General features: G+C 40.4%; 1 protein-coding gene across 8 annotated transcripts in view; it reads right to left on the bottom strand.

The window, feature by feature from the left end:
* Positions 1-27,910, bottom strand: part of CEP112 (centrosomal protein 112) — a 188,269-nt gene that overhangs the window by 112,844 nt on the left and 47,515 nt on the right. For all 8 annotated transcript variants that reach the window (XR_005259386.1, XM_038157557.1, XM_038157555.1 and 5 more), the window contains 3 exons: positions 18,135-18,270; positions 14,807-14,914; positions 3,628-3,810 (listed from right to left, as the gene is read on the bottom strand). Coding sequence is in view for 7 of the 8 variants with exons in the window: in XM_038157557.1 (XP_038013485.1) it covers positions 3,628-3,810; positions 14,807-14,914; positions 18,135-18,270 (427 nt within the window). In the remaining variant the exon portion in view is untranslated. The remainder of the gene's footprint in view (positions 1-3,627; positions 3,811-14,806; positions 14,915-18,134; positions 18,271-27,910) is intronic.

The raw sequence follows: 27,910 nt of genomic DNA, 5'->3' as shown, positions 1-27,910 counted from the left end.
CATTCAAAGGACAAAGGGGAAATATGAGGGCACAACTGGCACCGCAGACACTCAGCCCCTCTGCTTCAGTTATTAAAATTTCCTAACTTTGCTATTTCATTTCACCAAGCAAACTGGATATATTCTCTGTGACCTGAAGTCTTGCTTCAGAAAATCACTGATTTCATAGCAAGACTGCTTTTATTAAAACAAAGGAAGGTCTCCATCATGCAAGGAGCTCCCTGTTTTGTGAACTGATGCTTAAACTACAATTACTTAGGGAGGTGCGGAATGTGTAAGCAAACTTAACAATGCTCCTAAAGAAAATACAGATATCTAAATTAAATAGAAGTAGTGATTCAAAACTTCCCATTTAAAAAAACATAATCCTGCGTGATTAGCTACTGTTTAAAGAATAACATTATGGCAGTTCATAGAAAACATACAGGATTTAAAAGCCTACAGGAACACAGCACGGCATAAAAGCCTTTGTACTGCTTTGACTTTTATTGACCTACAAGTCAATTTACTCCTCCCCAAGCATTACAACCCCAGGTGAAAAAATCAGAGCAAGACTCCTAAAAACTGAGAAATCCAGGCGGAATGCAATTGTTACCCGGAAATTTATCATCAACACAAAAGGTGATACGCTTCAATCAAATTCCTTTCTTGAAAATATATTAGACTTACACTTCACAAAGAAATAACATTGTTTTATATTTAATTAATATCTGGCAAGGCACCCAAATCTTTATTTTTATACTCTAGTTGAGATTAAAGTATTAATAAATATATTTATATTTGAATAAAATCTAACTATTCTGTATAGTGTCTTTCGCAGTATCTGAAGACCTACGGGAAAGTAGAGACCTTGGATATGCAATAAAAAAACTAAATTAATCTTCACAGTATTAGTAAAAGAAATTGATCTGCAGTACTCAGTCATAGCTGTCTTCAGGAATAGAGTGAGAAATACATATTTTAACCACGTTTATTAAGAAATACATATTCGCTACTCTTTCATATAGAAAAGGATTTAAGAAAGACTTCCAGTGAATACCTTTCATAATGGTGCTTTCACATCATTCACCCAACACTGAGTAGATAGGTCCTTCAAACCAAGCTACTCGTATGTGATTAACAGTAATTATTATTTAAATTTTTTGAATAACCCAGCAAATCCACTTTTCATTTTGCCAAGCAAAATGGCCTCCGCTCCTATTTCATCTCACCTTCGCTGCGACACAAAGCACTCCTAAAAATTACTGCTGTCAAAGACGGTTCAATTTAACAGGTTTTTAAAATGCAGTGTTGTTAAATACCCATTAAATGAGTGTGTTACCTTTGTTTAGAGCCTGACAAATGCTTCATAAAGGACATTGGCCGTTAGTCACATCAGATGTCCAAAACACGCATTTTTAGTAAACATATGCGAAGATTTTTTAAAAAATTATTAAAAATCTGGGGTATCATTCCATAAGAAACACCAGTATTGTCTGTTGAGCGCAGTGCAAAGAGACAGGTGGATTTCAGTACAAAGACCAGAGGAAGGAACGAAGAGCAATTTATTTTCCCAAATGGAAAAATCTCCGTCCTTGAAAGCTGGGAGAGTCTCACTAGAATTTAAACAAACAACAGCTCTTCTAGTCAAAGCAACTGCCCTTTCTTCCCTGATTTACATGTCATTCTCACGGCAGCAATGTTCAAATGACTGTACAGGGATATTCAAACTACAAAGAAAAGCTCTGTAAAAAGGCCAAACTCTGCTTTTCAGACTGTTCAGACTCCCCCAGAAGCTGTGAAAATTCCCAGCTTTCCACAGAGCACCTGTAGTAGCATCGTTGATCCCCCTGCAAACGGAAGGCACAACCAAACTTTGGGCTCCAACCTTTGCCAGAAATGACCCCCAAGAGCACAAACCAGAGCTGGCCTTAGAGACACCTCCCAGTTCTCAGGATTTGCTGAAGAGAGTCCCTTTCCTTTTGTATCCAGTGTTACAGAGCAACACAGGAACTGGGACGCGCACTGGTGTGTAGACAGAAGAATTCTATACAATTCCAAAACTGCCTTCTTTTAATGTGGGAGCTACAGCTCTGCCTTTGTCCGATAAAAAACACAACAGCAGAAATGCAGGTGAGAGGACGCTACAATTCTGACAAGACGCTCGCAAACAGATCCAGAGCTGAGATGAATCTATCTTGGGCCAAACGAAAAAATGCAAAGATAAAAACCAATCCCTTGAACCATTTAAGGCTTTGTTCGCTCTTACAATGCAGCGGGAAAAAAAAGGCGAGGTTTAATTTTTTTTTTCAGAGGCCACCTGAGTATCCCCTGACCAAGTGTTCTCACAAAGTATATCCTGTTTTCATTGGAAAACCACAATGGTGGAAATGGAGAAATAAGTCCTGGCTTTGCAATATACCTCTCAACCTCCCCCAAGAAGCCGTCTGCTTCCTAATGGACTTCCTTAAGCCAGATTTCGATAGTCTGAGCCGTCCAAAGTAAAAAATCAATTGATTTCAAAAGTAAATTTTCAATTCAGTTTCATTTAGTTCCATTAGAGGTATTAGTAAAAGCCACAGCCTACCAGTCTACAGGAAAGTAGACCGAAAATGCCTCTTAGTCTGAGTCTAACATCTCCTAGGGAAGGTGGTGGTGCGCGAAAAACGTGTCATTAAAGATGCTTTACCAAAATGTCCAGTTTGGGTATAAAATAATCCAGGCGTGATAAGCAATTCTAACGCTGATTAGGAAAGATTATTTTCTGTAAACTCTTTAAACTAGAAAATCACCTTAGTTTTTAGAATATTGCCATTGCAGGCCTTTTTAATAAAGGCTCTTAGGAAAATATACCACGCCATCCTTACAAAATACATTGAAAAAAAGGCAGTAAGATGGTTTTTGAAGTGAAAACTCATAAAGATCATTTTCCATGCTGACAGTGTGCATTTCATCCAGAAGTTTGAAGAGTCAAATGCTACCTCAGCTGGGGGTTATTCTGCCAAATGGCTTCCAACAGTGACCACAGAGATGGAGGATGGGAGGGGTACGTGTGTGTAGGAAAATAAACGTGATGGTAAGCGACCCCAAACCCACATCATCTTATCAAACATCCGACACACGGAACCAAACGCACAATGCAAATCTAGAATACAAAAACTGAAACAAAAAAGACATGAACAAAAGGAAATAAAGCCATTTGTGAGTTACCTGCAGAGATTTAAAACAAAAAAAAGCACACGAACGAAGCAGATATAATTCACATAGATTTGCCCAGGAAGAAGAAAAGGAGGGGTGAGTGTGAGGGCTGGGGGGGAAAAAGAACAGATACCTTTTTTTTTCTTAAACAAATCCATCATGAAAGAAAATGAGACAAGATTATAAATAGGCCGAGTTATAGCGCACCATGGGATTTTTAATCTGGCTACCTGTGGTTTTTGCAGTTAAAGCCCTATTCAGCAGTAGGAAGGGAGGGGAGAAAGCGGAAAAAGAAAAAAAGAAAAAAAAAAGAAAATCGAAATCACGTTTATGTGCCAGTTTCGCAAATGCTCCCCCAGCGAGCACCACCAACAATGCTGGCAAACAGGAAACACTCATTATCAGCAATTTCTAATAAGCGGGCGCCTTTCAAGCGTTATTGATCGTTACCTGGCTGTCTCGTTTCCTGCTGTCCTGAGTTTGGCTCTCATGCTCTGCCATGGCAGCGCAAAGCTGCTTCTCCAGTTTCTCCATCTCCCGTTGATGGTCTCGGACCAGGCAGTCCTGCGCTGTGTTGTGCTGCTGGAATAGGTGCGTCTTCTCCTGTTCATGCTCCAGCTTCAGCTCCACTATCTGATTGGACAGGGAGGAGTACAGTTCATCAATAGAACATCCTTGTCGTCATGACAACTCGTCTACAGCTTAATTTCCCCCTTAATTTCATCAAGTTGGCAATTTTATTTTTACGTCACTATTACCTCACCTCTTAAAAAGCCACCGTTAGCGTGACAGAATTCCTCCAGACAATCCCAACAATGGAGACAACCGAGCAAATCCAGCGCATCCTTACCCAATTTGTTGGTACAAATGTCGGAAGCGTACGAAAAAATAATATTAAAAAAAAAAAAAAAAAGGGGAGGCATTGTCGCATTGTGTGGCGGGTGCCCCCGTATCCCGCTGCTGCTCCTCACTCAGCAGGACTGAGGATCCTAAATGGTTAATAGGCAGCCTGCTCGCCCCTTCGCTTAAGTATACACACACACAACCCCCCACCCCAGCAATTAAAGCTTTGCAAGAATTCTTTATGATTTCCAAAGCGAACGCTCTTCCTGCGATATTCCTCAACGCTGGCGCATAGAGTTGTCTTTTATTTTTCCCCTTAAATAAAAAAAAAAAAAAAAAAAGAGCAAGAAAATTATAAAAAAAACAAAGCTCTATTATCCCGTTGTCAGCTACGCTATCCCAACATAAACAGATGTATGTGTTCCAGAAGGGCACCTGCTGTGCCGCAAGCTTGCACCATGATTTCATAAGAAGCCCTCTATTCTCAGGAGCCGTTCCCAGTCCGCACCACACTGGATGCTGTGACCTTGGCCACTCTTAGCCTCTCCCCGCTTGCCTGAATGGCAGCCTGAGACCAAGGGCCTGGTTGCTGCAGCTTTGATATTAATCCTCCCGCCTGCGCACAAAGGCACCCTACCTGGCCTGCACACTGGAGCGGCCAGGCCGCCTTTGAAGCAGGTGATGAATAGGGACGGCAGGAAGCCGCTTCCCCACTGAACTCCGGGCCACACAGCTGCTAAGAACAGTCACTTGGATTTTTCTTCAGTTTTGGTGGATTTCGGAGAAGGAGGAAGGGGGGGAAGGAAGAAAAATAACAAAAAAAAAAAGGAAAAAAAAAAAAGAGACATCTCTTATCGTGAACATGGTGGGGTATTTTCAGCATGAGAAAGGAAAAAAGAGCGGACGGGAGGAGCCGCTGTGTGAGCGCCGAGAGCGCCCGGCACCTTATCTTAAAGCTGTAGCATTCAATTCTGGAATGATATCAGCTGGTTTGCCCGGCTTCCGCGGGGAAAATTTGAAGCTAAGTTAAAATAAATTTTTGAAAAAAGGGCATTTTCTCAAATTGCAGATCAGCGTGTTGCAAGTTTAAAAGGGAGATGTGCCGTCCATGCTGTGGTTGGGAGCATCCTTTCGCAAACGGAGCGAGAAGAGCAGATGCAACACTGCACAGTTTAACGTATCTACATTATTTAATAACACTAAAGAGATGATTAAGAGATGCCTGAAGTCCCTGCAGGGGTTACCCCTCACATTTTCCAGGCTGGGCCTCGTGTCCTCACACCAAGTTCTTTACGCCACGTTTTTGCCCAAGGTTTCTGTACAAAACTGGTTTCTCTCTGATGCTCTCGGTGTCCATCCTGTGCCTAAGAGAAAAAACTGTTCCTCCCTAAAATAACTGTAGAGCCTTTGCCTGATTTAGGAGAAAAAATGTTTCCTTCATAAATATGACCTGATTAAAAAGAAATCATGTCAACAGGAGAGGCCTTTCCCTTCAAACATTTTGCTGTCTTAATTATTGGGTTTTCAGCTGGTTGTTCCACATAGGTCTGGGTTAAGGCAGTTTGCTGTGGAGAGCTTCAATTATTGGAGATGTCACTTTTTTACCAGAAGACAGGGCAGCAGGCAGGGACGTGACCCAGAGGGAGCAGGGAACACATCCTGCTTCTCCAACTCTTTACACCTTTACCATACCAACCAAAGTAAATTGTTTTGTTTAGTAATCTCTTCACTTTCAGCATTTATAGACACAAAGATTTTACTTTAATAGGTGGAACGAGCAAAAGGTCCTTCAGCAGGAGGGGTGTCCCCCCAGCTTGTCCATGGGAAGAGAAATGGTGGTACCATGAGGGGAAGTGTTCTACAAAAGGAAAATTTGTTGAAGAAAAATTTTAAAACCCTCCTCATTTAAAGCTACGTATTCCTCATGATGGTTTTGGTTTGATACTTTAAGATGTTTCTGGCAGGGAGTGGAGGTGGAGAAACAGAAGAGGAGAGAAAGGATGAGGACCAGAGCATTTTCATCCCTCAGAGGCCTCCACACCCATCTTCCCTAATGAATATTAGCAGTTATTCCACATTCCCAACCAACAAAATAAAGAACACAAAGTGACTGAGCAGCCATCCCCTGCCCAGGTGAGCACTCCCTGAAGCTCCTGCTCCCCTCAGAACTGATACCAAGCACTATGGCTTCTCTTCCACTCCTCCCTCTCTCATGTTTGTATTTTTATTGGGTTGTTTTTAAAAGGAAAAAAAATTAACATAAACCAAAAACTGGAAAGAGAAAATCCATGCTGCTTTTCAGCAACAACAGGACTTCATCACAGGAAACTGCATGAAAATTGTATTAATTCTTCACAAACCAGACGGATTCTGTCTCCTCTTTGAGGTAGAGAGCGCCTTTATGAATGATATAACAAAACCACCTCCTTCAAAAATTCTGTCATGTTGAGATCTTGCTGCATCTACCCCTTGATGCTGAGCACTTCATCAGATCACATTCAAGTGTCTGCTCCACTCCAGCACTTCAGCGTCCAGGGACAGGCACTGGTAGGTGCTATACATTTCAGCCAGACAAGCAACACGATGCTCACAATGGGCATTAGGGGTGAGGCTGAAAAGAAACATTCATTAAATAATCGTGTGTGCCCTATTACCATAATCACAGGGCATTCATTGTGCCTTGGATGTTTCCTCATCTTGTTCTCTCAAAGATGAGAATCTCTCATTCCCTTCCCTGCGCATCTGTTCCTGTCTCCAGTCATGGCCTGGACACAAAACTAAGCAGGAATGTCTGTCTGACCTGAGAGAGCCTTTCTTATCATTGATGTTATCAAGTAAATATTTGAATATTATAAATATTCAAATATTTGAAAATTATTATCTCCTCTTAGCTCAATTCTTCATTTTTTTGTTTCCACACAGTGTGATAGAACAACATTCAAGGCAACAGCCAACAGGTGATTTACTAAACTGCCATCAGAACTACACTATTTACTTTAAATTTAGCTTTCAATTATACTATTTCTTCTAAATTTAGCTTTTAACCGAAATTTAAATTTCCTTATTCTTGCAGAGAAAAGGATGTTAAGAAGAAAACAAAATTCTTAACAAAGAGCTAAAAAAGATTAATGCAAGAATTGTGACAGTCTCTTGTTCACTCACACCCACAAACAAAAAGGTGCCAAACAAACCTGGCAGTGTGGTTTGTGCCCAGGCCAGTGACAATTCAGCTGATGAACACAGGCAGATGGAATTGCACTCTCAAGGGGAGGTGCTTTAGGACAATTTGCTCAAACAAGAGACAGTCTAATACAGAGCCAAGGTGAAATCCTGCTGCTGTTAGCACGCCTGAAGAACAAAGATCGACAATAAACAGCCCACTGATCGCAGGAGATGTTTTCAGAAGCCAAAGATTTGTAATTTAATCAACACCAGCAAATACCTTTTGAAAGTCCCTAATTTAGACAAGGCCTTCTACTACCCCGTTTTTGCTTTTACATCACACGCTAAGTTTAGGCTTTTCAATTTTAGAACAATTTCAACTTGTTCTCAAGAACAAGCACGCCTTTGAAATTCTTTTTAGAGTCCCCAAAGGAGGGAAAGGAAATTAGTTAGCTCACTACCTCTTTGAAAAATGTAACTGCTACAATAAATATTTGACACCAAAGTATGAAAATTCATGTAAATTTATGTCCGCAATTCCAGAAATATTTTAAGTAACACCTATATAAAATACGGTTTTGCAAGGCAGGATGATTTTATAAGCACTGTTTTGGCATGACTGAACTGAGGGCCGGAGAAGCCACCAATGCATTGCACGTGCCACTGAGCCAAACTCACTTTGAGGACACCTACAGCATGTCTGCTTTCAGCATTTCCATCCTAAAATCATTGAAGTGTTTGTAAATCAGGTGTTTGCATGATTACCCTGCTGAAAACCAGCCCCAGCCTCTGCCCAGGCAGGGCACAGCACATGATCTGTCCCCAAATAACAACTCCAGCAAAATGGAGCATTTTCTGTCTCCTAAGCCTATCAATAAACCTGCGTGTTCCATGAGGATATGGGGATTACCCATCCCTGCAAATACTGCTGCTGAAAGTAATCTGATCTAGCAGGCTGGAGGAGTGAGTGCTAATCATGTTGGTTCAGCATAACTTTGGGCAGAAAAGGAGCATCTTCACTGCAAGGTAAGGGAGAAAACCAGAACCTCTTTTACCAGAGCTCCTTTGCAGCAGGTAAATTAAACAGATTTTAATTTACACTGTTTTGGGGGGGAGATTCTTCTGTAAGTTGAAACACTAAGGTCTCTCGAGATATAAGGGCTGTAGTGAGCCAAGGGCAAATGGGACAGTGAAAAATACATCTGTGCAGAAGCACACGATACCACATGTGGGGTAATGTACATGACTTTCTACTTCATTGCAGGCTGCAATAATTTAATTGGTATGACTGTGTTTTCTGTAATACTTATACCTTTTCACCAACCACTAATAATTCTTTTTCAAGCAAACTAAGAATTGCAAGAAATTCTCTAAACGAAACAAGCTGGCCTTTAGCCAAACTGCAGTTTGATTTATCCTGCCCTAAAATAATGCACCTGAATGGTCTCACTCTCACTATATAAAATTATATTCCTGATCTGTACATTTTTACTTATAAAGGCTTTTTAGAATTTTAATAATTTTAAAGTATGGGCAGCACAAGCCCCACCTCAATCCTTCCATCTTCCCAATCTTCTGGCATGAGTAAATTTGTTTTTAAATCACAGAACCACAGAATTGTTTGGGTTGGAAGGGACTTTTAAGGCTTTTCTGATTCCAAGCCCCTGCCACAGGCAGGGACACCTTCCACTGGCCCAGCTTGCTCCAAGCCCTGTCCAACCTGCCCTTGGACACTTCCAGGGATGGGGAGTCCACAACCTCTCTGGGCAACCTGTAGCAGGACCATACCACCCTTATGGTAAAGAATTTCTTCCTAGTATCTAGTGTAAGCCTGCCTTCCTTTAGCCCAAGGCCATTCCTCCTCGTCCCATCACTACATGCCCTTGTGAAAAATTCCTCTCCGGACTTCTTGTAACAATATACTGGAAATGGAGTTGCATTCCATGATTAAATCCAACTTGGTGCCACGAAGAACATCAGGAGGTCCCTCCCCTCCCCAGCCCACCCACACCACCAAACCCATCACAGGCTGCAAAGAGAAATATTTTTTTCCAACTAACAGACCTTGAGCCACTGCAAATGCCTGTCTGCAGCAGGCTCTGGTGCAGAATTTGCTGTATGTAGTCTTTGTTTAGGGATTCAGTTTATTCAAGCACCTTCTTTGAACACAGAGCTGCCTTCCCAGCCTGACTCGCTGTTTACCGCAGGCACCCGTTTGTGTTTCTGGAATCGCCTCCCTCTCCCTCCTCCCCTCAAAGTGGATTCTTTGACTACACAGGGAGCTCAGGCTTTCAACTCTGAATCACACACGACTCAGATGCCTGAAGGAGACCGTGCAAATACCCATCTGTCTGGTTAACAATGCTGTAAACAGCAATGGCACCATGAGAAGATTTCCACCCACTCTTCACTTGGAGGTTAAATTCGTCTCCTTTTCCCATTCGTGAGTTTTAGCTATAAAGTAAAAAGTTGATGTTGATTGAAGAAACTATTCCTCAGATATTCTGCACAAATGGTATTCATCTGTGTCTTAGGATGGTTCAAAGGAAACGTTTATGCATCCTAGATTAATTTATTAAATGAAATTTATGCAGCTTGTTGCCGATGACATGAAAAATTTAGAGCTTCTACTAACATGCTCATTTGGCCTCCTTGCGAGAACAGACTGTATTTCAATTATCTTCGAGTACAGACAAAGAGGAGAGGAACAAAGCTTTTCACAAAGACTCTCTCCTCACAACTAAACCAGCATACTAAAAATGGATTGTGGATCTCTGAAAATAAATGGCCAGGTTAATGTACAGCTAAGAAATGCTTGGGACATCGGTCTGTCTGATGAATAGCAGGTTTCAAACTGGGCTTTGCAAGCGTTTCTTTCACTTGGGTGGGTAACAGATTGGTAAAAGAGAAGCTAAAAAACCAGAAAATGAAGAACGAGGCCAGAAGGAAAGCCAGGATGGAAGAGCAGTGGCAGGAACTCTTAACAGCACAAGGGTATGAGGACAAAGTGAGCTGGAGGTGGAGCTTGTTATCACTCAGTGTTAATTACTAAGTGAATGTTTTGCCTGAGAGAACCTCACTCTTTTCTTTAAATTAACCTCACTAGAAAGTTATAAAAGACAAAAAGATCTACAGAACATTCTTCTTCTCCTCTCAATAACACTTTCCTCTGCTCCAGCACACTGCTAAAACAAGAACAGCGTCCCAGCAGCACCTCAGATGTTGTCCTTGCTGCTGGCAGGTAACATTACAAACATGCTTTTTGTACTTTTAACCAGCTATTTTGCACTTCTTTACCTCACTTTCCTTATTATAAAAGGTATCTTTAAGCTTAACCACACCTCTGTCTTGCTGCCAACTTAAAGGCATTGTCTACTGACTGGTCTTTAGCATGATTTCAAAGTGATTTCATTAAATACCCAGGAAAATATTTCTGAAGGTGTCTCTTTCTTCCCTATTTGGATACATAGGACAAGATGACAACTCTAATTTCTTCATAACTTTTACATAAGTCAAAACCCAACAATAAATGTCACAAGAAAGGATTTCCTGAGATATAGGGAGATTCTTCAGCTATCATGTAACAACTTTCCACTTTCCTATGGAAGCACAAATAATCATTTTTAAAGGGAATAAACACAGTTAAAGATGAACCAAATCAAAAGGATTATTTATATATTTAGGCTGGCATTTAATCTCAGAGAGTATGGCCATAATTCATCAGGTAACCCCATCCTGCTATCACAATGACTCGTAAACTGGTTTTTTGTGTGTTCTCTCCCTACTGGAAAATACAATTTCCTAGGCTTTGGCTCTCTTACTAATCTTGCATCTCATTTATTTCACATTCACTCAGTCACTTCAGCAACTGTTCACAGCAAAAAATGGGTGTAACAGTGATCACAGAGATTATTAATGGTTTGGGGGTTTTTTAAAGGACAAACCAATGTCTTTTAAGCATTAGGATCACATTGAGCTCACTGGAACTGTTCCATTCTCAGCAATTAATGAAAATCTGCTTGAAATAAAGGTGTGCATGCATTTGAGTGTGTTGGGGAATGTCCCAGCATGAAGCCCTGTCCCACCACTGCCATGGAACCACCACTCCCCACAAGAGATGTGCTCTCAGAAAGTGCTCAAGTGAGAAGGATATGGGAAAAAAACCCAGCAAATTCCTTAAGTTTTCTGTCAAATTTGACTAAAACCCATTACTGAAAAGTCTGGGCATGTGATCTTTCAAACATTTGGGCTCATAGAAGATGAACTCATCAGAAACACTTCCCAGGTATTTTGAGCTGAATTGAGGATGTAATTAGAAAGTAGGGGGAAAAAATGAAAAAAAGAAAAAAGGGAGGGGGTGCAAAAAACCAAACAACCTTTCTTCCTGTGCTGACAGTGCCATAAAGCCCAACTACAGATACTGCAACCATTTCAAAGGCAGGAAAGGCTGAGGCCTTCACTGTGCTGTCCACTGGCTTTGAAGTGCCGAAAGCAGCTGCTCCCAGCAGATAGGAACTCTGGTGCTGCTGGAGTTATTTTTTTTCTTCAAAATATACTTTCAAATCTAACAGCTGCAAGTAGAACAAAGTTGAGCTAAAGTATATTTAAAGAAGAAGAAAAAAAAAAGCCACCAGTTTCTCTCTCTGAGAGTGTTCTCAGTGGATACTTCAAAAGCAAGTGGCACCGAATCAGATGAAGCTGGAACCAGGAGGGACATGTGACAGCTGAAACCAAACACTGCGAGATCCAAAAGTTCCTTTTTTGCTTTATAATGGATTTGAGTGCATTTGAAAAGCTAACAAAATATTAACTGCTGTGGTTTTTTCCAAATTATTTTTGAAGCAAAAGACAAAGATAAATAAATATCAATGTATCGGGGCATTTGTTGTAATAAATATCAGATAAATATCAATATATCAGTATGTCTAATCTGTAGGCAAAGCCATCTTTCAGCCTGCAGAATGAACAGTCCATGTTTACATTTGGAATCAGTATTCAAGCAGAGTCCTGTGACATCAACCATTCAGATAAAGCAGAGAAGTGAAACCAGTGCTCCAAGTGCCCACACTCCCAAAATGTCTCTCAGACTGGAGAACTGGATAACACATCAGTTAATTTGGTTCTTTATTACTAATCTGATTAAAATTACGGGCAACTGAATTGTCCAGGTTGCCATCAGTGCTACCCTTGCCACTCACCACGGAAGTCAACAAAAATAAATCTGCAGGGCAATTTCCATTCTCTTTTAATGTCTAAATTTCATTTGACAATTAGATTCAGACACTTGAAGCAGAACATCTTGAAGCAATCACTACATTTCTCAGGTAGCTAAAATATCCAGGTTTTTGGTTGGGTGTCTATTTCCAGCTGGAAGTCTGCTGGAGCTCCGTCAAAATGTATCCCCACTTTGAATTCACTGCTCTATTTAAACGCTTTAAATCAGTCTGCTCCTTGCCAAGTAACAACCAAAGAAATATGCAGTAAAACAAGGCAAGGAAAAGTCTGCTTTAAAAATGGTTTAGAAGTTCTGAAGCATAAATAGAGAGCAGTGCAGAGAAACAGAAGTTGGAAGTACTGAAAGGAAATTTTAAGAGTGGAAGAACTGAGCTCATCCTGCTCCGTGGTGGGGCTGGAGGGGCTTTGTGCCTCCCAAAAGAACCTCATGCCCACTGATAACCCCCTGCAATCTGCAGGAAGCGGCTCGTATTCTTCATGCTCACCAACTTTCAAAGAACATTCCAGATGAAGGACAAAGAGAAATAAATTTTTAAAAAGGGCATAAACAGAATTCCACTGAAAATTCTTCTTAGGCTCTCATTGTTTAGCTGTTTAGGGCTGAAACCCTCGGGTTCCAGTGATGTCTCATAAAGCTTAGCTGTTCTTTCTTACAGTAAAAGCAGCTATCTTAAATAAAATAAATGGGAAGCAGTAAACATCTCAGTGAAAAATGCTTTTGCTGATGTTTACCACAGTATCAACATTGTCACAGAATAGATTCACCAAAAAATTTTTAACTCTCGTAATAATTTCTTGCTTTGTGGGTTTTTTGACACAGTCTCCAGAAGGTCTAAATATAAGAAGACACATAAAACCAAACCATGACAATATGAGACATCATCATTTGCCTTTAGTGTGCAAAGGCAGCTGAATATTGGCAGAAAATTTTATCTATGGCTTGAAGGAGGTTACAATGGATATTAAAAAAAAATTAGCATTTGTAGGTTGGAACAGGAACGTTGTAACTCCTGATACACTGCAGGTTAGCATTTATCTCTATTAAAATCGGGATGGCAAAATGGGAACAAAATCTTTGAATAAATGCTTACTTTGGACTTTAAAGATGCACTACAAATTATGAGAACGGTAAAGAAAACGTGTGAGCCAGCCATATCCCTAAAATGATATGAAAATATGACTAAATAAAAAATTCCTTTAAGGCAGATGTCCAGCTGACCCTGACACTCCCATTGCCCTCCTTTCAGTGTGTCCCTGACACACCAAACTTCCTCACCTTTCCTGTACAAATCCCCAGTATCTCTGACGATTTCTGAATCACTAAATGCAGGAATCATCATAAATAACATATCCCAGTTAAGCTGAACACCTGTGAGATGTCCCTCACCTTCCAGAGGCCAGCATGTCACCTCTGTCAGGTGGCAGCACAAGTGGTGACGTTGCTTTGATCTGACCCAACAAACTCCCTTCTGTTCCAAGAGCCACACACAAAACACACCATTGTTCCTCCCCAGCACAGAGCAGGGGTCTCTCAACACCTACCAAAGTGATCTTGTTCCTTAATTCCCTGAAAAAGCCCCTTCCAGATGGACCAGAGCAGGCCTGGCACCAAAGCCAACCGCAGCGTTTCATCCTCTCACGGCACAGAAGATAAACAGAAATGAAACCACATTTCCCTGCTGGAAATGCAAGCTTAGATCCACACAAGAACAGTGATAAGAGAGAACTTTCATGGATTAACCACCTCATTCCTACAAAGTACTAAAAAACCCCCTTTCAATCTTTCAGCAGGTGTTACCAACAAAGGCCACTTTATTTCATGACCAAGTACCAGCTCACACCCGTGTCTGGTGCAGCTCCTTAGCTCCCAAGGCTGTGTCATGCAGTAATTTCTCTCCTTCTGCTTCTCCCCCCTTTACATTTCACAGCAGTACTGAACAAAACTTTCTTGTCTCCACCCAAACATTTCCTGAGTATTTCCCAACCCTGAAATTACATTACAAAGAAGAAAATCACGTTCAGTGGGCCAAAACAAGCATTCATACGAACACTCCCCGTGTCAAAAATGATAAAAAGAATAAACCACTGCTTCTTGACAAGAAGAGAAACAGATAATGCATTAAATATTTGAACCTGGTGATTATGAAAATAGGTGTTACCACCTGTAAGCCTGGGAAACAATTTGAAAGAGTCGAAGGTACAAAAGGATTGTGAAGAGGAAACAAAAAGTATTTTCTGTGTAGAAAATACTACACCCCCCTCCATCCCCATCACAAAACTCTGCATATCTATGAATGGTGTTTTTATAGGAAGGACAGCAACAAACAGTGACCTACAGCTGCAGGAAGGGTGTTTTCTCCCCTCCACCTGGAGGAACAAAGCAACTGACCTGTTGTTCATATTTTTTCTTGATCTCATCCAACTGCCAGGAGAATTCTTGGGCTTGCTTTTCCCGGAGCAATTTTGATCTGCTTAGATCTGCTTCAACCTCTGCCATCTACATTGGAAAAGAAAGGGAATATTTAATTTTTTTTTTTTTTTTTTTTTTTTTTAAGGCACAGCTTGAAATGTTCTGACATTTCTACGGTTGTTTGTAAACCATCAAAGAGGAGAATATCACTTGTTGGGAATGATAACAACACCATTTGTATGTGGTGAAAATGAATATTCAGTCTCTACAGGATTATTAGTTACTCAAGGACATAGTGATCACTGTTATGCCACTCCCTAATTACAAAGGATTGGCTCAGTTTTTCACTCAACAGTGCTGAATATCTCATTGAAATTAAGTGAATATTTTCTCTAGACATATTTATGACTCAAATATATTTCACTTAAAAATACACTGCCAGTGGAAATTCAAGGGAAATCATGTGCGAGTCAGAGCATAAACTGCACAATTAAAGCAAGTTTACATTAAATCAGAAAATAACTTTAAATAACTTAAAAGAGAATTATTTGGCTGCAAGTGAAGTCCTCTGAAGATAGTCATCGCCTATGAATAATGAGTCCCACAGATTCCAGCACGCAGCATCAAGGAAGCAATTTCACAACTCAATTAACAAAGGCTTTTGTATCAAAAGCACAACTGTTAGCTGTACATCAGGCATGTTTCCAAGGGAATATATATAAATATATATATGTAACTCTGCTGCAGTGCACACTGATCAATGACTTTTAGATCTAGATCTCAACATAAGCAGTGAATAAATTGTGTCCCTAAAAAGGGAAAAGAGGTGGAGGGATTTGAAGGACCACGAGCCCATCTGCTCCACAAAAAGAAGAAACCCATGAATTTCTGAACCACAAGCCAAAATCCTGCTTGGCCTAAGGGAGTGCTCAGTGTTCAACAGATGTCTGTGCCAATTGGCCAGGACATCCCTCCCCAGCCAGGATGGAGCAGAAAAGGCAGCACTCGGAGTGGGAAAAGCATTTTATTGCAGAGTACTCCAGCAGGAAAGGAAGGGATTGGAGTAGGAGCAGTTGGCCACATAGAAAGTGGAAAAAGAGAGCAGTGAGGAAGCAGCTCCTGAACCTCACTGCTATCATCTGCCATTAAGAAAAGGGACTGCAATCAATGTTTTATGAATCATTTTCTTCCGGCTCCAAACTTACTCAAATTGCATATCCATGGCCATATTTTACTCAGGTTAATAAAACCCAGAAAAATAACAGATCTTGTTACTGCACTAAAGGAGGTGGGTTTTTTTTTTTTTTTTGAGAGAATGAAAATGTTCTAAAAAGTGAAATAGTAAAACCATATGCAAAGATGCTTTAAATCTACTGGTTTCTGCAGTTTATTCGTTAGGTCACGTTCATCTATTTCCAACAAAGGCTCTTGATCATTGTTTGCCAAACCCAGGAAGCCCCAGATCTACAGTACCATGACATAGCCTATGTATTATTTCTCTTTTTTTTTTTTTTTTAGTTACTACTGGAAAAAATGCAGATCTTGCAGTTAAACATGTGCCACCCACCCACCAGTGGACATCAGGTGACTCTTAATAATCACAAGCTTGACAAAATAGGAAGCAGATGGCAAAATAAATTATATTATCATAGAGCCAAACTAAAGAATCAAATATTGACTGCAACAACTGAAAATGACCCCCTCCTACTCATCTCCATAATGAACTTTATCTCACACCAAAAATGGGTTTAAAGCCCAGTACTCCTAGTGCAGATAAAAGGCGAGTGTTGCTATGGCTACTGCAGTTGTTTTGTAAGTAACACATCCCACCTCACCACCAAACACAGAATATTCCAGTATGTTCCGATGTACTGGGGGATTTATCTAAGAGTATGTGGATGCAGAGGAATGAGAAAGGCCAAAGCCATGAAGAGAGAGCTTCAGCAGTGTTTTTTTGATGCATTTCCTTGGACCTTGGTTCCTCTAGAATAGAGCCACTCAACTGCACACTATCATTTAGTATTCCTAGATTTTAGCACCCAAGCAGGGAAAGAGTAAACCTCTGGCTGATTCATGGAGTACAGCAAAATTGATTTTCAAAATTTCCCAGAATGCAGCAATATTCTGAAGGAAATTTACTGTCATTTTTAAAATTACGGTTGACTATGTTTTCCAAATTCTTTTGCACTTTCTTATGTTTTGGATTGGTTTTCTTTGCTGAAAGTTTTTTTTAAGTGAATGAAAGTATTATTAGCCTTTCTAGAATTAGACAACATCCCTTCTAGAGCAGAACTAGGATATTATTTTAAGTCATCATGAAGAAATTGCAGGAGGGCCACACAGTACAGAAAATGTCAGATTAAAATTGTGGGATTTGTTATATTGCCCTCATGGGTCTGGTTTGCTGAACACATCTTGCTTTTATAAGTTTGTTCTTGCCTTTTTTTTTTTAATTTCTAAATTCTATTATTTGCTGTCTGCATGGGTCTTAAAAATATCAGCAGAGAAGATTTTCAAAAAACTTTTGAGAACAACAAAAAGGGAATTTGCTCAGTCCCAAGGCAGCACTCTCAGCCACCCATTCCAGTCCCAGCCTGCAGCACCCTCCTGTTGGCAGTGAGGTTTGGTCGAGGCAGGTGAGGTTGGAACTCACAATCCAGAATTACAAGCTGGGGTTCTGTCTGGAGATCTCAACCACACAAGGAGTTAGGAAATACCCCTTCTCTCCCCTTCTTTTTGATCACCTATTGCTTATTCCTCCTTTCACTCCTTAGGCTGCTTTTATAAACTCCCGGGAGAACGGTTTAATACTGTTTGCTCCGGAAGAAATGTAAGCCACTAAACTCCCTGATTTTCAGGGACAACAGAAAAGTGGATTTTTCCATCCTCTGCACATGACTGCCAGCAGCCACCATGGCTTTGCCCCTGTTTGGGCTCAAACTGATTACAGGAGCTCATTAATGGAAGACAGAGTTGCTGAGAAAAGAGTAGGAAGAGGCACATTTAAGTGGGAAATGACAAGCGTTGTTCCATAGGGTGTATAAACTAACCCTTTATACTCTCACTCCTGAAAAATCCCTAATCAGTATCACAACTGTAGATATCTTTATAACAATGGCAATTCTGGCTTTGTCAGAAAGATGAAACACCTGCCACCATCCCTTTCTGACTCGCTGCAAAGACACTACATTGTGAAAGATTTTGATGTAGCACTCTCAAGTGGAGCATGTTTCTGGCATTATAAGATCAGAATCCGCTATCCCACTGCGCCAGAGTTTCAGAAAGGCTGGCATTGTGACCTCCTCACCCGCTGTTTCATTTCAGCAGAGTCTTTCTCTGAGTTCAGCTCCACCTGCCGCTTAAACTCCTCCAGGGCAGCGCCTGCCTGCTGGGCCTGCAGCCTCTGTACCTCCGTCACCCGCCTCAGCTGCTCCTCCTTCTCCCTAGAAAGTCACAGAAAATTTTCAGAGTTCAAGTATCAAATAAAAGAACAAGTGTGCTGGTGTAAAAGAGAGGCCTTTAACCCGATCAGTTTAAAATAGTATTCAGATTTCAATTTCCTGTCCCAGCTTCTGCCCAACTTCCCTTTGCAGGGCTTTGAAGAAGGCGATGGAAGGCCGGAGTTATTTTCGCTTTCTCCGATTGAATTTCACACGCCCAAACACAGCGTCCACAGCTCACAACAAAACCTCCACCTTCAAAGTCTCTCTTCCCTTCCACGGCTCTCTACCCACTGTAGAACCCCTTTTATTAATCTCATCTAATTAATAAAATTTAATAGTAGTAACAATAAATAAACATGAGCAAATTAGATTTCATTAAATTAGATTTAACACCCCCCAATACTTAAACAAACTCTTCCTAGCATGACTGCCTTTCCAGATTAAAAAAAAAAAAACCAACAAACAACCAAAACAAAAAACCAAGAAAATTATCCCAGTGCCATCTTTGCTCAGACAAGGTACAGGATTATTCCCCGCTTGTCATAAATCAAAATGCAAAGCAGGGCAATGCATGGCACGTGGTTCCTTCTTAATCTATTAGAAAGGCATAATGCTGTGATGAGTACTCAGCCTTTACAGTAATGACAGATGTTAAATCTCTGTGCAAAGATATTTCATATCAACAGCCTACACTATTTGACATATTAAACCTGCTACATCTATAGAAATCAGGTTGGGTTTCTTCAGACTGGATGGTACATCAATAGTAATGTTTCTGTAATATTTTATGTACATTCACATATATGAAAAGATACACATGAAAAGATAGAGACATTCACTATATTGACACAACACAGACAAAAATTCGGGTACCTTATAAATATTTCAGAAATGTTGGTTACTAACTTTTATTAACTTGTTACTGGTTTTGTTATTAACTTTTTGTGGCATGTTCCTACTCCCACAGGTAAGCAGAGCTGCCTGACTTTGTGTTCAGACACTGGAGAACACGATGGTGGCATCGAGGGACAAAGCTGGCTCCACCCATGGCTTGTAACAGAAGACACATTCAAACAGACCTGGGGCTGACATTTTCATTTTGCAGGCAGAGGAAGTACCTCACGATAAATTTCCCATTTTGACAGAAATTATTTCCATATAAAACAAAGAATCTGACACGTAAGAGACGGAAAAGCCCAGTTAATTCATCTCGTCTGTCACCTTGCCAGCCCTGGAGGAGCTGCTGCAGCACTGAGAGAGCCTTTCAGAAAGGTCAGGAAGCTGCCAAGCCCAAAGTTACAGTATTCACATCCTCTTCTGTGGTTTGCAGACCAGACTTTGACAATAGGACAAAGAACATAATCCTACATCTTCACAAAGCGCCTGTTTGCAGTGCAGGAGAGCAGGGTAATTCCATTAGCAAAGGGATCAAAGAAATGCCACAAGCCCTGAGTCAGTACATTGCTGTTTACTTCTAGAGGTTTTTTTCATGATGTATATTTTAAAAAAAAAGATTTTATTTTGGCGCCTCACTCACAGCTGGTGGAATAATTGAGAATAGGGAGAGCCCTTCTCCTTACAGAAAAAAGAAAATGCCTTTCTTCCCCAGCAGAAACTGGAGAAAATGGAACAAAATCCTGTACCACAGTTTTGGTGATGATTGTTTTGGAGTTTTGGTTTTGTGCTCTTATAATACCTGTGCAAATTATCTCCAAATTTGCTAGAGAGCATCCATCACCCCTCCAGATATGCATTATTTCCACAGCCACATCGATTTTATTTCCCACACCCGTTTTAGAGGGAAGCATATCTGTGTTAATCTAAGCCATCACATTCTCCACTCATTTATGAGACAAAAAAAATATTCAGCAAAAATCCATCACTACCAAAATCAACATTTCTTTCCCCATCTCAACTCAAATGGCAAAATACCATTTAGGGTTTAAATTCCTCCTGCAGAGGATCCAAAAGATCCAAGTCCCAAGAACAAAACTCTACCACCATTCCTCAGAATAGGCACACCAGTGACACCTCCAGAGCTCAAAGTGACAGGAACTGTCTGATGGATTAATTTTTCATCTGCTCCTGCTGTTTGGCTCAGTTATCCCCCAAATCCCACATTCCAGGGATATATACAGATATACAGATATTTTATTTTATAGCTGTTTGACACTGAATTACATTAAGCACATCACTCCCCTCTCCCAGAACAAAATCTACCTCAGAAAGAAGAATATAAAGAGCTATGCCCACATTTGTTACCTTGGAGAGACCATGGAGAGGAGAAAATGTCCACTTCTCCTCCCAAAGATCCACAAGTCAGCAATGGGCCCTGGATAACAAATCTCTCTCCCTGCAAAACACATCTAATATTTCCACTCCACACCGGAAGCAAAACCAAAAATTGAAGCTAATTCAAACATATCCACACTGCCAAGTGTCACGAGCCACTGGGACAACAGCTTTGGTCCAGTCAGATGGAAACACAACAAATCTAAACTTAAAAGCACAAGATATCAGGCCTTGTGCTCATTGTGAGGCTCCAAATTTACGCATCTTCTTCCTCAGGAAGATAGTTTTATTTTTAAATATTATGATGTAAACTTCTAGGAATGTGGTTTTATACACCTTCCTTTCTTTTAAGGATTTAATCCCATGAATAAATGCAACATCTCATTATAAGCAGGAAAAAAACTTCATTTTTAAGGATGTGGGAGCCAGCACTCTCTATTTTTTGTGCAGTTCAGATTTGTACAGAAGCTTAGAAAACCTGTACAACAATGGCCTTGGTTCACAAATATAAGAAAAGCTTCACTTTTTTTCCCAAGACACTGAGCAAAGTGCCTCGCATGAAGCACTAAAATATTCACTTTGAAGATTATTTTTTTCAGTTGGACTAGTTGTGGGGCCCAGTACAATACAATTACATCACTTAAATCCCCTAAAGCTGAGCCGGCCTGAATATAAAACCAGGCTGAATTTACTCTTTGCCCCCAATTTAAAAAGCAGCAAATTCCTTTTGTTTCAATGTATAAAGGACACGGCAATGGAATGAGGAGTCTTACACAGCACAAATCATCTCAGGGAAAGTTGACTGTGAAGTCCAGAATTTCAATTTCAGAAATCAGCACCCTGAAGTGCACTGATGAGAAATACAAATATTTAACATACTTCCCCTTAATGCTTAATCATAAATATTTGCCTTGCTCTGTAAAATGTCTTCCAAGTGGTAACAATTAAATGCAGTGAGACTTCACAGCACTGCACTAAGGAAACACAGGGAAATTCAGGGGTTAACAGGAAAGGTTAATTAAGTTTGGGATGTCCCACAAGTGTTGGATGAATCAATACCTTCCTGGAGGGCTCCCAAAATTCCCTGAATAACAGCAAGGGCTCACCAACAGCACAGGGAGCAGGAGATGCACCTGGCTGGGTCTCAGCCTCATCAAGAAATTAAAACCCTTCAGACACGAAGTGCCAGCACACACTGAGCAGATGTACCCTCAAGGCTGCACAGGGACAGTTTCACATCCCAGCAGCAAATCCACACCCAAGTTCCCTGTGTGTCATTCAGAGAGATTTTCAGTGACATGAAAAATAGTAATAGGCTGTGAAACTCTTCATGATTTCTTATAAAATTTCACCAGGCTTTAGTTTACAAATAAGCAAATTCTTCCCCAGGTTTTCAAAACCTGCTGGCAGCACAGCCCATTGAATCCCAACTGTACTGGAGAACAGAAGCAGAGCAAGGAATTTCTATAAGCATGTATTTTGCCACTGAATAAGCTTCTGAAATTTAAATTCTGATGGACTCCACAAGAGGGAGAGGCTCCATCCCTTGTCTAAGTCTCTCTCAGGTTGTTATGACTGTGGGTTTATGCCTGGAGATAAACAGGAATCCCAGAATATCTTGAGCTGGAAGGGACCTCCACTGAGTCCACCTCCCTGTTTCTCACAGGGCTACTTAAAACTGTATCACCAAAACTCAGATCATCACAGGGCTACTGAAAACTAAATCAAATGACTGAGAGAAGGCTGAGGTATGGGAAAAGCAGAATCATGGCTGAGCCTGCAGCCCCAGTGCTGATGCTGGGATCTGCTGGGAAAGGCCAGGCTGTCCCGCCATTCCCACATTACACATACTCTAATCCTAGGTACTCAGATTTGTTGTACTCACACAGGTCTTTGCCCATTCCTTCCTCTCTTTCCTAAATATTGCTACTTTTGAGGGAAAATTGCTTTGCTCCCCACCAAACTGCTAGCTGTTCACTTGCTGGAAGGCAGCTGAAGAAGGATATTGTTGTTTCTACACAGCCTTCCTTTTTATTTAATGCCACAAGAAACAAAAAATTGACTCGCATTAATATGTGCTGAAAAAAATCAGTTATCAGCATTCATATAATTCATTCAGATTCAAAAAAACCCTAAAAAAAAACCTATTTAAACACATTTCCAAAGGAGAGCACAATTTCTTAGATAATACACAGCAAACTGTGTAGCTGAAAACACAAACTGCATCAAAACATACCCAAATTTCCCCTGCAAACCAAAATTCAGGAATTTCACCTTAGTATCTTCAGTGTCCACAGATACGGACCCATCCAGTGCACAGACACGTACATTTGACTTTACAGAGGGAAATTTAAGCAGACCTATGATCCTGCTTCTGTTCCCTGAGAGTCCCTCACATGGAGATGCTCCAGTACTGCTAGGGCTCCACAAAATTGCAGCAGTTGAATTAATTAACTAAATTTATAGCCAAATGCAAGACCCGTGCTACCACGTTTTAGTGCCACAACCAGTAAAAACCACTCCCTGCCACAGCCCCTTTGACCTAACTTCTAGCATGCAGCTATGCTACTGCATAAATAATGTATTCAGGCCTAAAATACCACGTATCTGTACAGGAAGGGGTTAATTGTTACAGAAGAATGCTTCAGTAGTAATGCCAAAGCTGTGAAATACACAAAAATCAATGTTGCTATTCCTGCTCTGTTTTTAACTCACAGTGAAAGCTCAGTAACAGCTTTGGGCCGAACTCCATGCCAGCTGTGGCTGGAGCATCCCTGTGCACGGGCTGGGATTCCCACAAACAAGGAGCAACAAGCAGGGCTCTCCTACCATGCCAGCCCCAAACATATGGAATATGTGCAGAACACTTCTTCTTTTTGGTGTGGAGAGGAAGAGAGACAGTGTGAAGTCATTCAAGCGGAATGATAACTAAACCAAAGCCAGATCAAAGGAGCGAAGAAGAAAGACTGAAATGTGAAGCTGAAATATTTATTGCCTTCAAAACATCATCCCTATCCTGTCCCTGGGCACTTTAATATTTGGGAGTTGTTAGAAAGCATTCTAACTTTAAGAAATAAAGCCAAAAATATAAAGGCAAGAAATAAATATAAAGTGTCCCCCAATTTTAAGAATAAAATGAGCTTGTCTTTATAAGAAAAAGCACAAATCCACTTACAAATTGTTTACAGTTTGCATAATTTGAGATGTTAACATCAAAAAGCTGGTCTGCATTCCTTCAAGTAAGCTCCAACAAGGGAATATATTTACAATACAATTATTGTTTTAAACTATACACTTATGTTTTAAATAAATCATGAGATAACATTAACAAACTAAATCACTCCTTCAAGCCATTAATGAATTTAGAGCAAATAATACTCCACGTGTGCAGTATCACACTGAAATAAGAATAATGCATTACACTCAAAATCAATGGCTCACAAATTAGGCAGACATTGGTTAAACACACGAATAATTATTATAACTATTTCTCATTACAATAATGACAGGGCACTGTTGTGCTAGGTGCTGTGCAAACAGAATAAAACAGCAACTGCCAAATGATGAATGTGATGTGGGTTACAAGGCTGGGCAAGTGTTGTAAATGTGGCTGGAAAGGAAAACTTGGTAATTTTGCTTCAGACTGCAGAAAGTGTCTCCAAGATTTAGATCCACCACACATATGAGAGAGCACAGAGGCTCAGTTATCAAGGGAGGAGGATTAGAACAGAGATTAAATAGTCACGGCTTTCCCATGCTGAGAGCACAGCTAAACCTCAGCAAGGACAACACGGAGGGGAGAATTAGAGAGACAGGTGTAGATAATGGCTTAGAAAAGGGGAGACAAGTCTGTGATTAAAAGGTGCCCCAGAAAGCCAGCCCCGACAGCAAAGAGATTCATGAGGTACCCAAAGAAGAGGAGCAGGGAAGGCAAAGATGGAGATCAGAGAACGGCGCTGTGGCACTGAGAGCTGGGGGAGGATAAAATAAACCATCCAAGGACAAACTATGTGAGAAATCACCAAGCACAGGACAGAGCCAGGCAAGGAGAATCACTTAACACTAACAAAGCACAGCCCAGGCTGTGTGAAGAGTGACAGAGCCAACAGCGGTTGGCAAACCAAAGATGCTGAGGATGAACTGCCAGGATTAAGATTGTTAAGGAGGTACAAGGGCTCAGAATTCCTCCTGTCATTCTACTGACTTAAGGTAACTATTTTTATGGCTAAAATAATTAGTTAGTTCAGGATTCAGAGTAATAATATTCATGTTGTAGTAGATAATAGATATTTAATTCTGGGGAGCCATGAGTGTCCACTTGGCTCATTGGTTTCTTCTTTCCAAGAGGACGTGGATTGTCACAATTTTCCTTAAAAGTACTGTTTGAATTATGAGCTTCAACCCTTCCATGAAGGTTGGTTGTATTGTTGCTGAAGCTGAAGGAAAGTTGTACAAAACACATAAAAAAGTAAAAGCAAAATTAAGATTATCAAATGTAATTGAAGTAGAGAGATCACAATCACCGAGCAACAATAAGGGACAAAGCTTTTCCTTGCACTGTTTTGTAGATGGTTTAGAAGTGACTCAAAGGAGGTGACAGCCTGAAACTTTTCATGCTTTTTAACAATCAGTAATTGAATTCAATCATCTGTACAACTTTCTTTAGCCAACTGAAAGCTTTTCTCATTTCATCAATGTTTTGGGCATTGTATAATCTTGAAATGAGAAAAGAAATAAGAAATCTGAAAAACACACTGATGTGAGAGGGAAGCCTTTGGAGAACAAGGGAACAATTCTGCCATTAGTGTTGATTATTTGTATTTTCCTTTAGTCAATGTGATCGTGATAGTCCTTAACTACATTAATTATTAGAATAGCAATTTACAGGAATTAATGAAGTGCTACAGCACGACACAGCAATGCTCTTCACCTCACAAGGCAATACTTTTAATTTCATAAGCTGTGTGCCATATCAAACCAGTTTCACAGTTGCTATCACTAAAAAGATGTCACGTGATATCTCTATAACCATCTTGAGGGACACAGCAGTCCCAGAGCCAAGGATTAAAAATCAACTGTTACATTTTTTTTTTGCACAACTGGAGCCTTCCTTTCTATACATATTTCATTATTGCCAGTAGGTCTCCAGAGAAACGGGGGGAAAGAAAATGAAAGGCTGTAAATAGTTAATAGAACACTTTATTTTTGCTTTTAAGTGAGACTATTAAACAAAGCTACCATATTTTGGAGCCCTCTGTTCATGCTCCACGTTGTGGCCCCTAGAGCGAGGGTTAGGGAATGTTTACAATATGCTGGAAACTTTGACTGGGTTTGCTCTAAAAGGTTTCAGATGCTCAAGCACAGCACCAAGTGGAGAACAGCTGCTTGGTTTTCCACTGATTCTTAAAGGAGAAAAAAAAAGGAAAAAAAAAAAAACCCAAACCAAAACCCACCCTACCAAAAAAACCACACAGTTTTAAGGAGTAAAACTAGACCCCAACTCCTCAGCCACATCACATTACACTGGTTTTAAATCACAGACGTGGCTTTTTTCATCATATTGCAATGGCTGTAACGAGACAACCCTCAACATTTTAATAAAAGATAATGATGAACACAATGAACATGAGTATAAACCCTTAACAATGCTCTTTTATTGCAACACTTGGAATTAAAGACAATGCCTGCTCATATTCCTTTAATTATTTCCGGCTTTAAACAGTAATGGCTTTTCCATTCCGACAAGAATCCTCTCCACACACAAATACTTCATTTTCAAGGAAAAATGGAATTAACTGCAGGGAAACAGCTACACTTAGGCAATTACCCTGAAAATATTAACAACAGCAAGCAATTACTCAGAATTTGGATTCAACTTAGAGGAGCAAGGAAGGAAAAAAGAAATGAAAAATTAACTTGTGGTTAAAGCTATCACTCCCTTTATTTATTTATCATTGCATTGATGATTCTCAGGCTGTTGTGCTTTGCTGTGTGCAGTGGCATTTCTGACACACACCACTCCAAGAAGCCAATGCAAGAGGATTTGAAGGAGCAGCTGTTTAAATACAAAGTTCTCAAAGGGCTTGGTCGAATCAAATTCTCAAGATCCACTGTAAATCACAGCTTTTTTTCAAATTATAACTTCTGTATATTTTGAAAAGCCTAAATTTTACTTCTTTGCAAAATGTTGGGATCTAACAATTATGCAAATTTAAACTGCAAACAAAATAATTTATTTCCATTGTTATTTATTCTACCTCCTTCTGCCAGCTCTCTTCACATGTTTATTTTTCCTTGCCTTCATCTGTTTCCCTCTTTATTGGGTCAGCAGCAGATTGTTCTCTCAAACCTATGTCCCCTCACCTTTACACTGTTCCTTTTGTGGTATTACAGAGAGAAGAAAAATTAAATAAACACCATGGGAATTTTGCAAGATTTAAGCAATCTTAAGGACTAGAAGACCCTTACATAAAACTTCCTGTGCTAAAGTTTGATGCACTTTTAGGTACTTCTGAATAAAGCAAGAAGAGCTTTTCACATCAAACAAACCCAAGTCTTCTCTTTGTGCATCAAAGAGAACCATACAATGAAAAATGAGTCATTACTCAGCCACAGCTGTAGGAAAAGAGTCTGCAAAGGACAACCTCACCCTCTGCCCATTTTTGCCTTGTCCCCATTTCACCAGCGCAGGTGAACTGGGAAACCCCAGAAAGAACCAGCACTGCTGGAGGAGGCCAGGCAGGCTCAGAACAGCAAAACCTTAATGAAATACTCAGGGCATGAAAAAACCTTAATAAAATACTCAGGGCAGCATGAGAAGAGAACCTCAAACTCAGATCATCCCACTGCACCAGGGCCCAGAGCATAGAGGGGCCTTGTGGAAATCAAAATGAGAGAAATAGGAATTTACTGACCCTCGGCATCGCTGCCATCCAGGCATTCCCTGTGGCAGCCTGAGGCTCCAGGACAGTGCTAATTTCATTTTACCTTCTGCTTTTAGCAAGGCTGAGATCAAAGCCACCCTCTGAAGGCTTTACAGGTATCAATACCAACTTTAAAACCACAGGAGAAGCCTGAGAATAGCTCCAGCTCCATGGATCTGGCTCAATGTCAGGTAAGGAATGACCCAGAATTACCAAATGACTGGCAAAGCACAGCAGGAGATGACAAGTGAAGCTTTTTGAATAAAGGTTTCAAGAAAAGTAACTGGTACCAACAAAAAAGCATGTCCTTCCCTAAATAGCATTTTTTCCACCTTGATTTAGGAAATAGGAGTGCTAACATATTTTTATCAGATATTTTCTGTGAGGCAAAACCTCGTAGCAGAAATAACTGTGCTACACACAAG

The sequence above is a fragment of the Motacilla alba genome, chromosome 18 (assembly GCF_015832195.1).
Source record: "Motacilla alba alba isolate MOTALB_02 chromosome 18, Motacilla_alba_V1.0_pri, whole genome shotgun sequence".
In the NCBI taxonomy this organism is placed as follows: domain Eukaryota; kingdom Metazoa; phylum Chordata; class Aves; order Passeriformes; family Motacillidae; genus Motacilla; species Motacilla alba.
The sequence above is the reverse complement of the archived record's forward strand: the minus strand, read 5'-3'. Positions and strand labels throughout refer to the sequence as shown.